The sequence below is a fragment of the Orcinus orca genome, chromosome 12 (genome assembly GCF_937001465.1).
Source record: "Orcinus orca chromosome 12, mOrcOrc1.1, whole genome shotgun sequence".
Lineage (NCBI taxonomy): Eukaryota > Metazoa > Chordata > Mammalia > Artiodactyla > Delphinidae > Orcinus > Orcinus orca.
In genome coordinates, this window is record NC_064570.1 from 55,714,096 (window position 1) to 55,728,100 (window position 14,005).

Here is a 14,005-nt window from a genome sequence, read left to right on the forward strand (position 1 = left end):
CACCTCCTTAAGTTGTGACAATAAAAATGTCTCCCAACATTGCCAAATGTCTCCTGGAGAAAAAATTGCCCCTAGTTGAAAGCCGCTGGCCTAGTGCCAACTTGAGCCTCCTTTGTCACCATGTGGAAAGAAAGTGTTTAAGAATAAAATCTATAAAGAGAGCAAAGCCAAGAGATAACAAGGCAGTGAAAGAGAGGCCAACGCATACAATGGCCTACTTTAAGACCCTGGATCCAATGTACTTGAAGTGAAAATCACTGTTGGATGTTTTTTGTAATGTGGGGCTTTTAAAAAAATATGTTTGTGTAAGCTATATTTAGCCGTGTTTCTTACACTTGCAACTGAAATAGCCTTGCTTGATATTATAACTATTATACTACTTAGATGCAAGTAAATAGAGTAGATATTAAGCTGGTAATTAAAATAAAGTGTAATGGTGTTATGTAATAAGAACGATGTGGAAGCTCATAGCAGGTGGGCTTCCTGCGGTGGGATGGAGAAGCCTCACGGGGGAAGTGTTTTTGAAACTAAGCAAAAGCAATTTAGACGAGGTGAGCTGGACTGGGGTTTAGAGTGCTGGGGACAGAAAACTAGACAGGAGGCAAAGGAGAACAAGACTGAATAAAGTCCACCTGGATGTGGCTGGAGAGAGCAGGATAAGTGAAAATATAAAAAGCTTCACCAGTCAGGGTCTCAACAGAAAACAGGTGCACACTCAAATGAAGATACCTGAGCAGGGTTTACTCACAAAAGGACTTATGATTCTCAAACTTCAGGGAACATCAGAATCTCATCAGTAAGCCTTGTTAAAATAGATTGCCAGGTTTCACTGCAGAGTTTCAGACCTGGTAGGTCTAGAGTAGGACCTGAAAATTTGCATTTCTAACAAGTTTGAAAGTGATACTGATGTTGCAGGTCTATGGAATATACTTTGAGAACCATTGGTGAATGGAAATTTTAAGGAATGGTGCAGGAACCCAAGGCTTTTAGCAGCTAAGCGGTAACCACCCCTAAGATCAGAATTAAAGAAAGCTATGTAGGGTGTAAACTGGAACTGAGAGCAGGAGAGACATTTGTGTAGAGCAGGCACTATTATGAGAAACTGTGACATTCAGTGAGGGGGCACAAGCCAGCTCAAGACGACATCTCAGGGAATGAGGAGGAAAATAAATATTCTAACCTTACTCTCCTCTCTCCCTTGGAACACTGACTGGGAAGCCCTGTTGCTTTACTCTATGTAAGGGAACCTCCCAACAGAGAAAGCAGGGTGGAGAAGGTCTGAGAGTCTATTTGAAGGGTCAGAAAGATTTCCATAGGAGAGAAACAATAACCAAACGTAGAAGGGCTTGTAAATATATTATACAGTTGGTCCTATATCCTTAGGACAACGAAAACTATTGAAAGACTTTATGCAAAAGAGGGGCATGATCAGATTTCTCTTCCTGAAACAAGACTTTAGTTGAATGATATAGTTAGATAACAGATTAAAAGGGGAAGATTCTCATATTGGGAATTTAATCTATGTGACTGTGGACATGGAGAGAAGTGGAAAGCTTTCAGAAATATCTAAGAAGATCACATCTTGGGTCACAAATCAAGCCTCAGTAAATTTAAGAAAACTGAAATCATATCAAGCATCTTTTCTGACCACAATGCTATGAGATTAGAAATGAATTACAGGGGAAAAAATGTAAAAAACACAAACACATGGAGGCTAAACACTACCTTACTAAATAACCAAGAGATCACTGAAGAAATCAAAGAGGAAATCAAAAAACACCTAGAGACAAATGACAATGAAAACACCACGATCCAAAACCTATGGGATACAGCAAAACCAGTTATAAGAGGGAAGTTTATAGCTATACAAGCCTACCACAACAAGCAAGAAAAATCTCAAATAAACAATCTAACCTTACACCTAAAAGAACTAGACAAAGAAGAACAAACAAAACCCAAAGTTAGCAGAAGGAAAGAAATCATAAAGATCAGAGCAGAAATAACTGAAATAGAAACAAAGAAAACGATAGCAAAGATCAATAAAACTAAAAGCTGGTTCTTTGAGAAGATAAACAAAATTGATAAACCACTGGCCAGACTCATCAAGAAAAAGAGGGAGAGGACTCAAATCGGTAAAATTAGAAATGAAAGAGGAGAAGTTATAATAGACACCGCAGAAATACAAAGTATACTAAGAGACTACCACAAGCAACTCTATGCCAATAAAACGGACAACCTGGAAGAAATGGACAAATTCTTAGAAAGGTATAACTTTCCAAGACTGAACCAGGAAGATATAGAAAATATGAACAGACCAATCACAAGTAATGAAATTGAAACTGTGATTAAAAATCTTCCCTGGTGGCGCAGTGGTTGAGAGTCTGCCTGCTGATGCAGGGGACACGGGTTCGTGCCCTGGTCTGGGAAGATCCCACATGCTGTGGAGCGGCTGGGCCCGTGAGCCATGGCCACTGAGCCTGCGCATCCAGAGCCTGTGCTCTGCAACGGGAAAGGCCACAACAGTGAGAGGCCCGCATACTGCAAAAAAAAAAAAAAAAAAAAAACTTCAACAAACAAAAATCCAGGACCAGATGGCTTCACAGGTGAATTGTATCAAACATTTAGAGAAGAGATAAAACCGATCCTTCTCAAACTCTTCCAAAAAATTATAGAGAAAGGAACACTCCCAAACTCATTCTATGAGGCCACCATCACCCTGATACCAAAACCAGACAAAGATACTACAAAAAAAGAAAATTAAAGACCAATATCACTGATGAATATAGATGCAAAAATCCTCAACAAAATACTAGCAAACAGAATCCAACAATACATTAAAAGGATCATACACCATGATCAAGTGGGATTTTTCCCAGGGATGCAAGGATTCTTCAATATACGTAAATTAATCAACGTGATACACCATATTAACAAACTGAAGAATAAACACCATATGATCATCTCAATAGATGCAGAAAAACCTTTTGACAAAATTCAACACCCATTTATGATAAAAACTCTCCAGAAAGTGGGCATAGAGGGAACCTACCTCAACATAATAAAGGCCATATATGACAAACCCACAGCAAACATCATTCTCAATGGCGAAAAACTGAAACCATTTCCTCTAAGATCAGGAAAAAGACAAGGATGTCCACTCTCACCACTGTTATTCAACATAGTTTTGGAAGTCCTAGCCACAGCAATCAGAGAAGAAAAAGAAATAAAAGGAATACAAATTGGAAAAGAAGAAGTAAAACTGTCACTGTTTGCAGATGATATGATACTATACATAGAGAATCCTAAAGATGCCACCAGAAAACTACTAGAGCTAATCAATGAATTTGGTAAAGTTGCAGGATATAAAATTAATGCACAGAAATCTCTTGCATTCCTATACACTAATGAGGAAAAATCTGAAAGAGAAATTAAGGAAACACTCCCATTTACCACTGCAACAAAAAGAATAAAATACCTAGGAATAAAGCTACCTAGGGAGACAAAAGACCTGTATGCATAAAACTATAAGACACCGATGAGAGAAATTAAAGATGATACCAAAAGATGCAGAGCTATACCATGTTCTTGGATTGGAAGAATCAATATTATGAAAATGACTATACTACCTAAAGCAATCTACAGATTCAATGCAATCCCTATCAAATTACCAATGGCATTTTTTACGGAACTAGAACAAAAAAACTTAAAATTTATATGGAGACACAAAAGACCCCGAATAGCCAAAGCAGTCTTGAGGGAAAAAAATGGAGCTGGAGGAATCAGACTCCCTGACTTCAGACTATACTACAAAGCTACAGTAATCAAGACAATACGGTACTGGCACAAAAACAGAAACATAGATCAATGGAACAAGATAGAAAGTGCAGAGGTTAACCCACACACTTATGACCAGCTAATCTATGACAAAGGAGGCAAGGATATACAATGGAGAAAAGACAGTCTCTTCAATAAGTGGTGCTGGGAAAACTGGACAGCTACATGTAAAAGAATGAAATTAGAACACTCCCTAACACCATACACAAAAATAAACTCAAAATGCATTCGAGACTTAAATGTACGACCGGACAGTATAAAACTCTTAGAGGAGAACATAGGAAGAACACTCTTTGACATAAATCACAGCAAGATCTTTTTTTGATCCACCTCCTAGAGTAATGGAACTAAAAACAAAAATAAACAAATGGGACCTAATGAAACTTCAAAGCTTTTGCACAGCAAAGGAAACCATAAACAAGACCAAAGACAGCCCTCAGAATGGGAGAAAATATTTGCAAATGAATCAACGGACCAAGGATTAATCTCCAAAATATATAAACAGCTCATGCAGCTTGATATTTAAAAAACGAACAACCCAATCCAAAAATGGGCAGAAGACCTTAATAGACATTTCTCCAAAGAAGATATACAGATTGCCAACACACACATGAAAGGATGCTCAACAACACTAATCATTAGAGAAATGCAAATCAATACTGCATTGCAGTATCACCTCACACCAGTCAGAATGGCCATCATCAAAAAATCTACAAACAATAAATGCTGGAGAGGTTGTGGAGAAAAGGGAACCCTCTTGCACCGTTGTGGGGAATGGAAATTGATACAGCCACTATGGAGAACAGTATGGAGGTTCCTTAAAATACTAAAAATAGAGCTATCATATGACCCAGCAATCCCACCACTGGGCATATACCCTGAGAAAACCATAATTCAAAAAGAGTCATGTACCACAATGTTCATTGCAGCACTATTTACAATAGGTAGGACGTGGAAGCAACCTAAGTATCCATCGACAGATGAATGGATAAAGAAGATGTGGCACATATATACTATGGAATATTAGTTATAAAAAGAAATGAAACAAAACTGAGTTACTTGTAGTAGGTGGATGGACCTAGAGTCTGTCATACAGAGTGAAGTAAGTCAGAAAGAGAAAAACAAATACTGTATGCTAACACATATATATGGAATCTACAAAAAAAAAAAAAAAAATGGTTCTGACAAACCCAGGGGCAGGACAGGAATAAAGACGCTGATATAGAGAATGGACTTGAGGACACGGGGAGGGGGAAGGGTAAGCTGGTACGAAGTGAGAGAGTAGCACTGACATATATACACTACCAAATGTAAAACAGATAGCTAGTAGGAAGCAGCAGCAGTGGTGCTTTGTGACCACTTAGAGGGGTGGGATAGGAGGATGGGAGAGAGATGCAAGAGGGATGGGATATGGGAATATATGTATATGTATAGCTGATTCACTTTGCTGTACAGCAGAAACTAATACAACATTGTAAAGCAATTAAATTATACTGCAATAAAGATGTTAAATAAAAAAAAACCACATTCCATTTTATAAATTAGGACCAAATACTTCAAGATATTAAATCACTAACTACTAGTTAATTTAAGACAGACATTTGTTTCTAATAGAACTATATACATCCCTTACATCCTGTGTATTTGTCAGAAATAATATATACTTTTAATAACATTATTGAAAAAAATAACTACTTAAAATACATTACTGTTCTCTGACATTATTAACCCCTGACCATCAAAAAAAAAAAAAAAAAAAAAGTAAATCTATTAGAAATCTTCCAAAGTTAATAAATAATGAGAAAAGGGACTTACATGATCAATTAGTTCACGGACCATTCCATTCCATTGTCCATTGGCATCATCCTGGGCTCCATATTTCCCATCCTCCACAAGTCTAATTTCATATGTAAAGCCAAGGATTGTAGATAGCTCTCTGAGGAGGTCAATGCAATAGCCCTCAAATCGATCATTTCCATAAAGAGGTTTGTCAGACTTCTTAAACAGGACATAGGGTTCTTCCTGGAAACAGCGAACATGAAGGTAGGAAGTGTCAGTTAATCATGAAACTTACTATCACAATTATAAGTTTCTTACAAGATAGAAAATTTCACTTTAATTTAGAACAGTCAATTTTATTTTCTTCTAATTGTAATTAATATAGTTTGAAACACTAATAAGGCAGATTACTTTGGGAATACTTGGGTCTCACAAGAGAATATTTAAATATAACTTCGCCACAACTATATAATAAAAATGATATATATCTTATACCACATCTTATATCACATATAATAAATAATATATAATGAGATATATACTATACAATGTATAATACTAAGACATAATTTCACTATGATTACAATACCCCAATCTGAATTATACCATATAATTAATTTCTGGTGTGCTGTTTCAGTGAGGTTTATTGATAAAAGAATGAAAAAAAGTCATTACCTAATTGCCTATCATGTGCTTAGAACTGAATTAGGGACTTTTATATACATGATCTCATTTTGTTCTAAGAACCATGAAAATTACAACTACTATAATTATAAGACAAAAAGTAGTAGCTTACTTTAGAATATAGAAGAAACTAATGTTTATCAAGTGCTTATGCATTCATCCAACAAGATTTTATGGAGCCTACTATGAGCCAGCCCTCCTCTATATAAATGAGAAATCCCTGAGAAATGAAGTTCATGATATAGGGGAAGAAAACAATAATAAATGCCTAAACGACCAGAACACATTACTTCTGATGCTGATAAATTGTATAAAAACATAAACTAGGGCAATAAGATATTGAATGACATCAAGGTACTTGGCAAGATAAGAGAAGATAAGACAGAATTGAGTAATATGTCTGGAAACCTTTTCTGAGGAGATGAAACATGCACTAGAACCTAAAAGATGAGAAGGAGTCTAGCCATTTGAAAATCTGAAAGAAGAGCATGTCAGGACAAGGCCACAGCAGTAAAAAGCCTGAGATCAATATGATACTAGAGTGCCTAGGGACGAGGACAACAGCCATCAATATGATTGAAGTCACATCCAGTATGTGAGGGAACTAGTTGAACAAGGTAAGGATGAAGAGCCAAGTGAGGAACCTTGCTTGTAAGGCTCTGCAAGGCCCTATTAAAGATTATATGTTTAACTAAGGGGTAAGAGAATCCATGTATTAGCATATTTTATTGGGAGTGGGTGAAGCATGGTGTGACAGATTGTCCTGTAACTAAACCAGGGTGCAATTGGCTCTACTACTTACTATTTGACAATGGGCAAAACCTCTGGAAGCTTCTCTCTTAGAGAAAGACAATGCAAAGTGAAAAAGCTTAGGAGGCTGCCATGCCAGTCCATCTAGCAATGCAATCACCCTCCTCCCAACCCCGGGAGAACAACAGTCATCTCATGAGGGCCATAATACCTAAAGGAGTTTTGGACAAACAGCAATGTGTCAGCTCACCCATACCCATCTCAGAAACAAGGCTAATTCCATCTTTCTTCCCATATCCTTTGACCTGGCCTAACCCTACTGTTTCATGCACACTCTAGCTTGATCAGTTTCCTGCTCTTCTGATGTTCCACTGTGGGAAAGAAGTCCTGCTCAAAGGTCAGCACCTTGTTCCACATCTTCATGCAATTTTTGGAATGTCCCTTTCATTCCTGCCTTACTGAACTATATCCTCTGTCCCAGAGACTCTCTTCAGTGTCACCCCCACACCCCTCAGGGACAGAAGCACACTTGGTGCCTTCCCTTGCCCCTCATTGTGGCCCCAGACCATTTCTTCCCCTGCCTCCTGAGATAATCTTTGCTTCTCTGAGGTTCATGCCACCCTCCTACACCCGGCTCTCTCTTTACAATTGCTGTTATCCAATGAAACTTGAATCAGAAGATTTACTAAGATCTGTGGGATAAGTGTGAAGAGAAGCCTTTATTTTTCTAATTTTTAGCAACTGGATGACAATTTTTCTCTCTTCCAAATCTTATCAACCTTCTCTATTGTATTCAAAATCCATTTGGATCAGCATGGTCACACTCAGTCCTTTTACCTCCTCATTGCCAAATCCTTCTCTCATTTAGCCTCCCTCTCCCCCATGATCAAAACTGCACTCTGCATTTCTCATAAAATGATATACCTCTGAATCAGGATTTCTAACAGCCCATTAATCCAACTCATAGTTCAATCACACCCACGCCTACAATTCTTCAGTTCCATAAAGACCTCTAACACAGTGACCTCCACATTTTGCCATTATCTATCAACCCCTTCCTCACTTCACTGTCAGCCCGACATCCCTTGGTCCACTAGTATAATTTCTATACTACATGCATTCTCATGCCCTTTGCCCGTCTTGTGCTGGGGTATTCGGCTTTAAAAAACCATGCCTTACGGAAACAACTTTTTGTCTTTCCCATGCCTACTCCTGAAGAGTAGAACACTGCTAACTGTTTACACCTAAAATTAATATCCTTAAACATTTTATGGTAGTATCCATTTCCAACTCTATGAGATGAACATTTTATCCATTTTTCTTTATACTTACAGCTTCCCACTCTAATACTCAGTTAATTACCTCAGCAAGAAATTAAAAGCAATCACATGTGATACCTTTACCTTCAGACCACAAAACCCACCAGAGCCATTTATCTGTGCTCATTTTCTCTTTCCTTTGTCTACTGCTATGGAGGAATTGGCCCTGTGCTTATTGGACCAATCTCTACACTTACGTCCTGATTCTTTTATCAGTCAGGGTCCCAACACAGGATGCCACTTTGAGCAGAATAGTGATATTCAGTTGAGAAATATAAGCAGTATAAGGCAACTACAGGAGGAATCCATGAGGATAGAAACCATGACCTTGCTGTCTTCCCTCCCTTTGATCTCCTTCTGGGGCTTCCCATTAGTCAAAACCAATCAAAAGTCAGAGGGTACAGCAGTCTATTAATGTGATTCGTACAGGTCACCCTCCTGAGAGAGTGAAGAAGAGTAAAGAATGAATCTGGAGGGACAAAAAGAAAGATACAAAGCACATCCCCATCACCTTTCACTTGCTCCAAGACCTAATTAACTGAGTCATTTTCTCTCCCCTTAATAATCAATCTGTCTCCTTATATAGAATTAATTTCAAAGTATATGTACTTGTTCCAATAACCTGCTTCTCAGGACACTTTGTTGTTTTTTCTTTTCTACCTTACTCTAAATGTCGATGACTCTTAAGACTTGGTTATGGCCCCTCTCCCCTTCTTTTCTTAAAATACATCCCTAAATGATCTTACCCATACACATCAACTTCAATAACATCTTTATGCTGATGACTCCAAAATTTATAGATCTGACCCAGACCTCTCCAAGTAAGTCTTGGGCACACATCTCCATCAGCACTTGTCAGCACCACTTAGTCCTTCATAGACATCTCATATCCCTTAATTTCCAAATTGAATTCTTCTTTGTACTTGTACACCTTTTCAGTTCTCTCTGCTTTCAGAAAATGGAAAGTTTCCAGTTACTCAAGCCAGTCACTGAGGCATCATCCTTGCTTCCCTTTCTTTTTGCTCATTCACTACAGAGCAACAAAAATGATCTTCTTAGAGTATACATTGAATTATATCACCGCCACCACTTCAAACCATCCCTAGATTGCCAATGCATTTAGAATAACATTCAAATTCCTTCTCATGACCCCTGAAACCTGTTGTTCTACCATGTGTTTTCATCTTTTCCATTTATATGTCCCCACAGTCCACTCTCCACAGAAAGTCACAGAGATCTTATGAAAAGTAAATGATTTTATCATGTACCTGCTTACAGCCTATCAGTGCCTTTTCATTGACATTAGAATAAAAGCAAAACTGCTGACGCTGGCCTTCAAGGCCCTGCCCGCTTTCCTCTCTAACCTTAGCTTCTCATTCCCCTCTCTCATCATGGCCAGGAACACTGGTCTTGTCCTCAAACTTGCCAAGCTCATTCCTGACCCGAGGTCTTTGCATTGCCTTCTTTTCTCTCCTTTTCTGACTGGGAGGATCTTTCCTAAGTTCTTCACATGGCTGTTTCATTCTCATCATTCAGGTCTCTGCTCAAATATCACCTCTTCAGAAAAAACACACTATATGTAAACTACCTCTCCCTTCTAAGTTACTCTCTATTGCTTTACCTTGTTTTATTTTCCTCATAGCCCAATCTGAAGTATGTATGCACGTGTGTATGTACGTATGTATATGTGTATTTATTTATTGGGGTGTGTGTGTTTCTTTCTTCCCCTACTGGAATATAAACTCTTGAGTGTGGAGACATTAGAGATTATGTCCATTAATATATTTCAGTGCCTAACTAAATGACTGGCAACTAGTTGATGTTCAAGAAATGTGTGGTAAATAAATAAAATATTCATTATAAAGGTTTATACTGTACCTTTCCCTCCCTGACCTCAACTTCTCTTTAAATTCTAAATATCCTGTTTACTTGCAGTTCTTCAAATATCTTGCTATTTTCTGCCTCAGAGCCTTTTAACATATTGTTCTGTCTATAATGCCCTTAAACATTGGTGAGCTTCCTTGCTTCCTTTAAGGCTCAAATGAAATGTGAAAACTTTCCTGGGTTTCTTATGTAAAGAGAATCCTGTTATTCTCTACCTCAACACTTTATTTTCTCATAATAATTAATTTATCTTCAATTTTTTATTTGTTGGCTTACATTCTTTTTGATTGTCCCACTTCCCTGGAATATAACAGCCACATTGATTCATTATAGTATCTCCAATGCCTAACACAATGCTTGGCATATAGTAGGGGCAAAGAAAATATTAATTAAATAAATGATAAATTGGTTAATTTTCTGACTCAATTATCTCATCTCTAAGTTGATTTACCAATGCTTTTAAAGTTGTTTGGAGAATTAAACAAAAGGTACCTGGCAGATAACTTTTTAATTATCATTTCATTATTTTAGATACAATAATTTTCAATGGATTTTTAATAGACTTTATTTCTATAGCAGTTTTAGGTTTACAGCAAAATTGAGTGCAAAGTTCAGCCTGCCGCCACACATGCCTAGCTTCCCCGTTTTCAACTTCCCCCACCAGAGTGATACATTTGTTATTTTTGATGAATCTACAATGACACATCACTATCATTCAAAGTCCATAGTTTACCTTAGGGTGGTACTTTCTATGGGATTTGTCAAATATATAATGACATGTAGCTCACCACTGTTAAGTATACGGAAGAGTTTCACTGCCCTAAAAATCCTCTGTGCTTTACCTATTCCTCCCTCCCTCCCCTCTAATCCTTGGCAACCACTAATCTTTTTTATTGTGTCTAGAGTTTTTTCTTTTCCAGAATGTCATATAGTTGGATTCATACAGCACGTAGCCTTTTCAGATTGGCTTCTTTCACCTGGTAATATACATTTATGTTTCCTCCATGCCTTTTTATGGCTTGATAGCTAATTTCTTTTTAGTGCTGAACAATATCCCATTGTCTGAATATAGCACAGTTTCCTTATCCATTCACCTACTGAAAGACAACTTGGTTGTTTCCAAGTTTTGTCAATTATGAATAAAGCTGCTATAAACATCCATGTGCAGGTTTTTGTATGGATATGTTTCAACTCATTTGGATAAATACCAATGCATTCTATTGTTAGATCATATAAGAGTCCATTTAGTGTTGTAAGAAACTGCCAAAGTGGCTGTACCACTGGCATTCCCACCAGCAATGAATGAGTTCCTGTTGTTCCACATCCTCATCAGCATTTGGTGGTGTCAGTTTTCTGGATTTTGTTCATTCTGATAGGTATGTAGTGATTTTTCATAGTTTCCTTAATTCACAATTCTCTAAGGAAAGACGATGTTGAGCATCTTTTCATATGATTCAATTGAGTTTTATTAGGAATATTTTACAGTTGTCATTTTTCAAAGAGGTTAAATAATTTTCGCAGGTCACACAGCTAAGAAGAGATAATAAAGAACCCCTAAGAAGAGGCCAAGAAGAGATGTGAACTCAGGTTTTCTAAATTCCAAGATACATACTTTTCCCACAATCTTCTATCATTTTCTATACCATAAGATAATTTGTGGAAAATCCATATATGCTGCATTTTTAAATGAAATTAGGTAAAACACATAGGAATCAGAAATTAATCTGTAACTAAATTCAAAGCAAGATATTTGGGCTTACCATAAGGTAAAAAGGACAGTTAAAATCCTGTCTAATTTTTATGTAATATATGATCACATATAAAATGTATTCCCCAGGGATACACAGAGTACTACAAATGTGACAGATGTAGTCCTCTTCCACCCTTGGGGATATTATACTCATTTTCCTCTCTTCCTGGACTCTTCCTGGACTCTTCCTGGACTTCTAATCTTTCAAGTTAGATAACACATTTCCATGGATCACAATTTAAACGCCCTTGTTACCTTGAGAAGAGGAGGAAACCTGCAGCTAAACAGCTTTCTTGTGCTGGGTATTCACAATTCAGGCATATTCAGGTCTCTCTTTTTCTGACTGTCCCACAAAAACTTTTGAATACTTTTACCATAATATTTACCATATTGAGTAGAGAGTGCTGGTTTACATGTATATCTTCTGAACTAGACTCGAGCCATTTATATGGCAAGATAGGTCCTTAAATTTGCATCAAAAGCACCCAACATCACCAGGTACATAGGAGGCTTGCCAATAAAATGACTGCTGTAGTGAACTGAATGGAAATAGACTGCTATGGTCAACTGGGGAAGCCAAGGGAACTTGGAGGAAAAATTTATGACAGCTAAGTTCCCCTATGGGGTTTGGGGATGGTGGTAACAAATCCTCAGGTTCCTCACCCACAGGCAGGAGGTTAGGGACTTGAAAAGAATATATCATGCTCCCCTGAAGAGGAGGGTACAGCTAGAGAATTTCTGGCTGGTGGAATGGGGATCAAAAGAAGCATTTTGTTACAATAATTAATTCTATCAACTTCATACTTCGGTTTCAGCCAGTTTCTGATTTATAAGTAAATGGATGTGTATTTTATTTTTGCTTAGAAGTCACAAAGGTTGACCATTTTTCAAGTTCCATACACTAAGTAATAGCACTATCTAACATTTTCCAAGCATCTACTTACTGCCCAGCCCTGCTCTGAGTGCTTTCCTTGGATTAACTTATTTATTCCTCATTACAAGCATTTGAGTTCAATGATATTATTATTTCTGTTTTACAGATGAAGAAACTGAGGGCAGGGGTGCTAAGTATTTTGCTTAAGGTCAACAGCCAGCATACAACCTAGGTGGTTAGACTACTGGATCACTTACTTTTATACTATACTTCCCACATTAAATGGTTCCTAGTAATAGTTTCCAAACTCCATACAAATGCATAATTACACAGAGCTCATTAGATAACTTAACATGCATTGTATGGCTTTATTATTTTTTCAATCAACTGGGATTAGCCAGTAATACACTGCACGCAAAATGGTAATACATTTACTAATTGAACAGTGCAATCAAAACAACACTGTAGAATAGAAGTAAATACATAATCCAAAATATTCATTTTCTACATGATAAATTATCTCTTTTCCAAGTAAGAGCACAGGTTTTTAACATAAAAATACTTCAAGAATTGGTAAAAAAAAAAAAAGGAATCCCCTGGTGGTCCAATGGTTAGGACTCTGTGCTTCCACTGCAGGGGGCACAGTTTTGATACCTGGTCAGGGAACTAAGATCTTGGATGCCCCACAGTGTGACCAAATAAATAAATAAATAGGAAAAAAAAAAGCATTTGTAAAAATAGCATATTTCAAGCCCAACAGATATAGGTAACAACATATGAGTGTCTAAAATATGTTTCTCCCCCATTTGCACTAAGTCATCATTGTCTCTCTCTACTTAAAATTTTTGTTCTGAAATATTTATGATACACCTTTCATACAAACTCACTGGAACACTGGAGAAAAATATGATGAACGTCAGTGATTACCTAAAAGTGTATAAGGAATGTGAAGGATATATGTGCACAAGATACAAAAGCGGAGCAAAAATTCCAAAAATTATTACACGATTTAAATCTCACTAATCCAGCTTTTTGTAGGAACCATCGTACCTATTAATTTGATTTCCTTCACCTATCAGCTAATAAGGAAACTTCTGTCAAAGGCAAATAAATTTGTTGGTCCTCCCGAGA

The 14,005-nt window shown here is 37.2% G+C and overlaps 1 protein-coding gene across 4 annotated transcripts in view; it reads right to left on the reverse strand.

Annotated features, from left to right (window-relative positions):
- GRIK2 (glutamate ionotropic receptor kainate type subunit 2) overlaps positions 1 to 14,005 on the reverse strand; it is a 661,376-nt gene that overhangs the window by 184,406 nt on the left and 462,965 nt on the right. For all 4 annotated transcript variants that reach the window (XR_007470694.1, XM_049695632.1, XM_049695633.1 and 1 more), the window contains one exon: positions 5,650 to 5,856. Coding sequence is in view for 3 of the 4 variants with exons in the window: in XM_049695632.1 (XP_049551589.1) it covers positions 5,650 to 5,856 (207 nt within the window). In the remaining variant the exon portion in view is untranslated. The remainder of the gene's footprint in view (positions 1 to 5,649; positions 5,857 to 14,005) is intronic.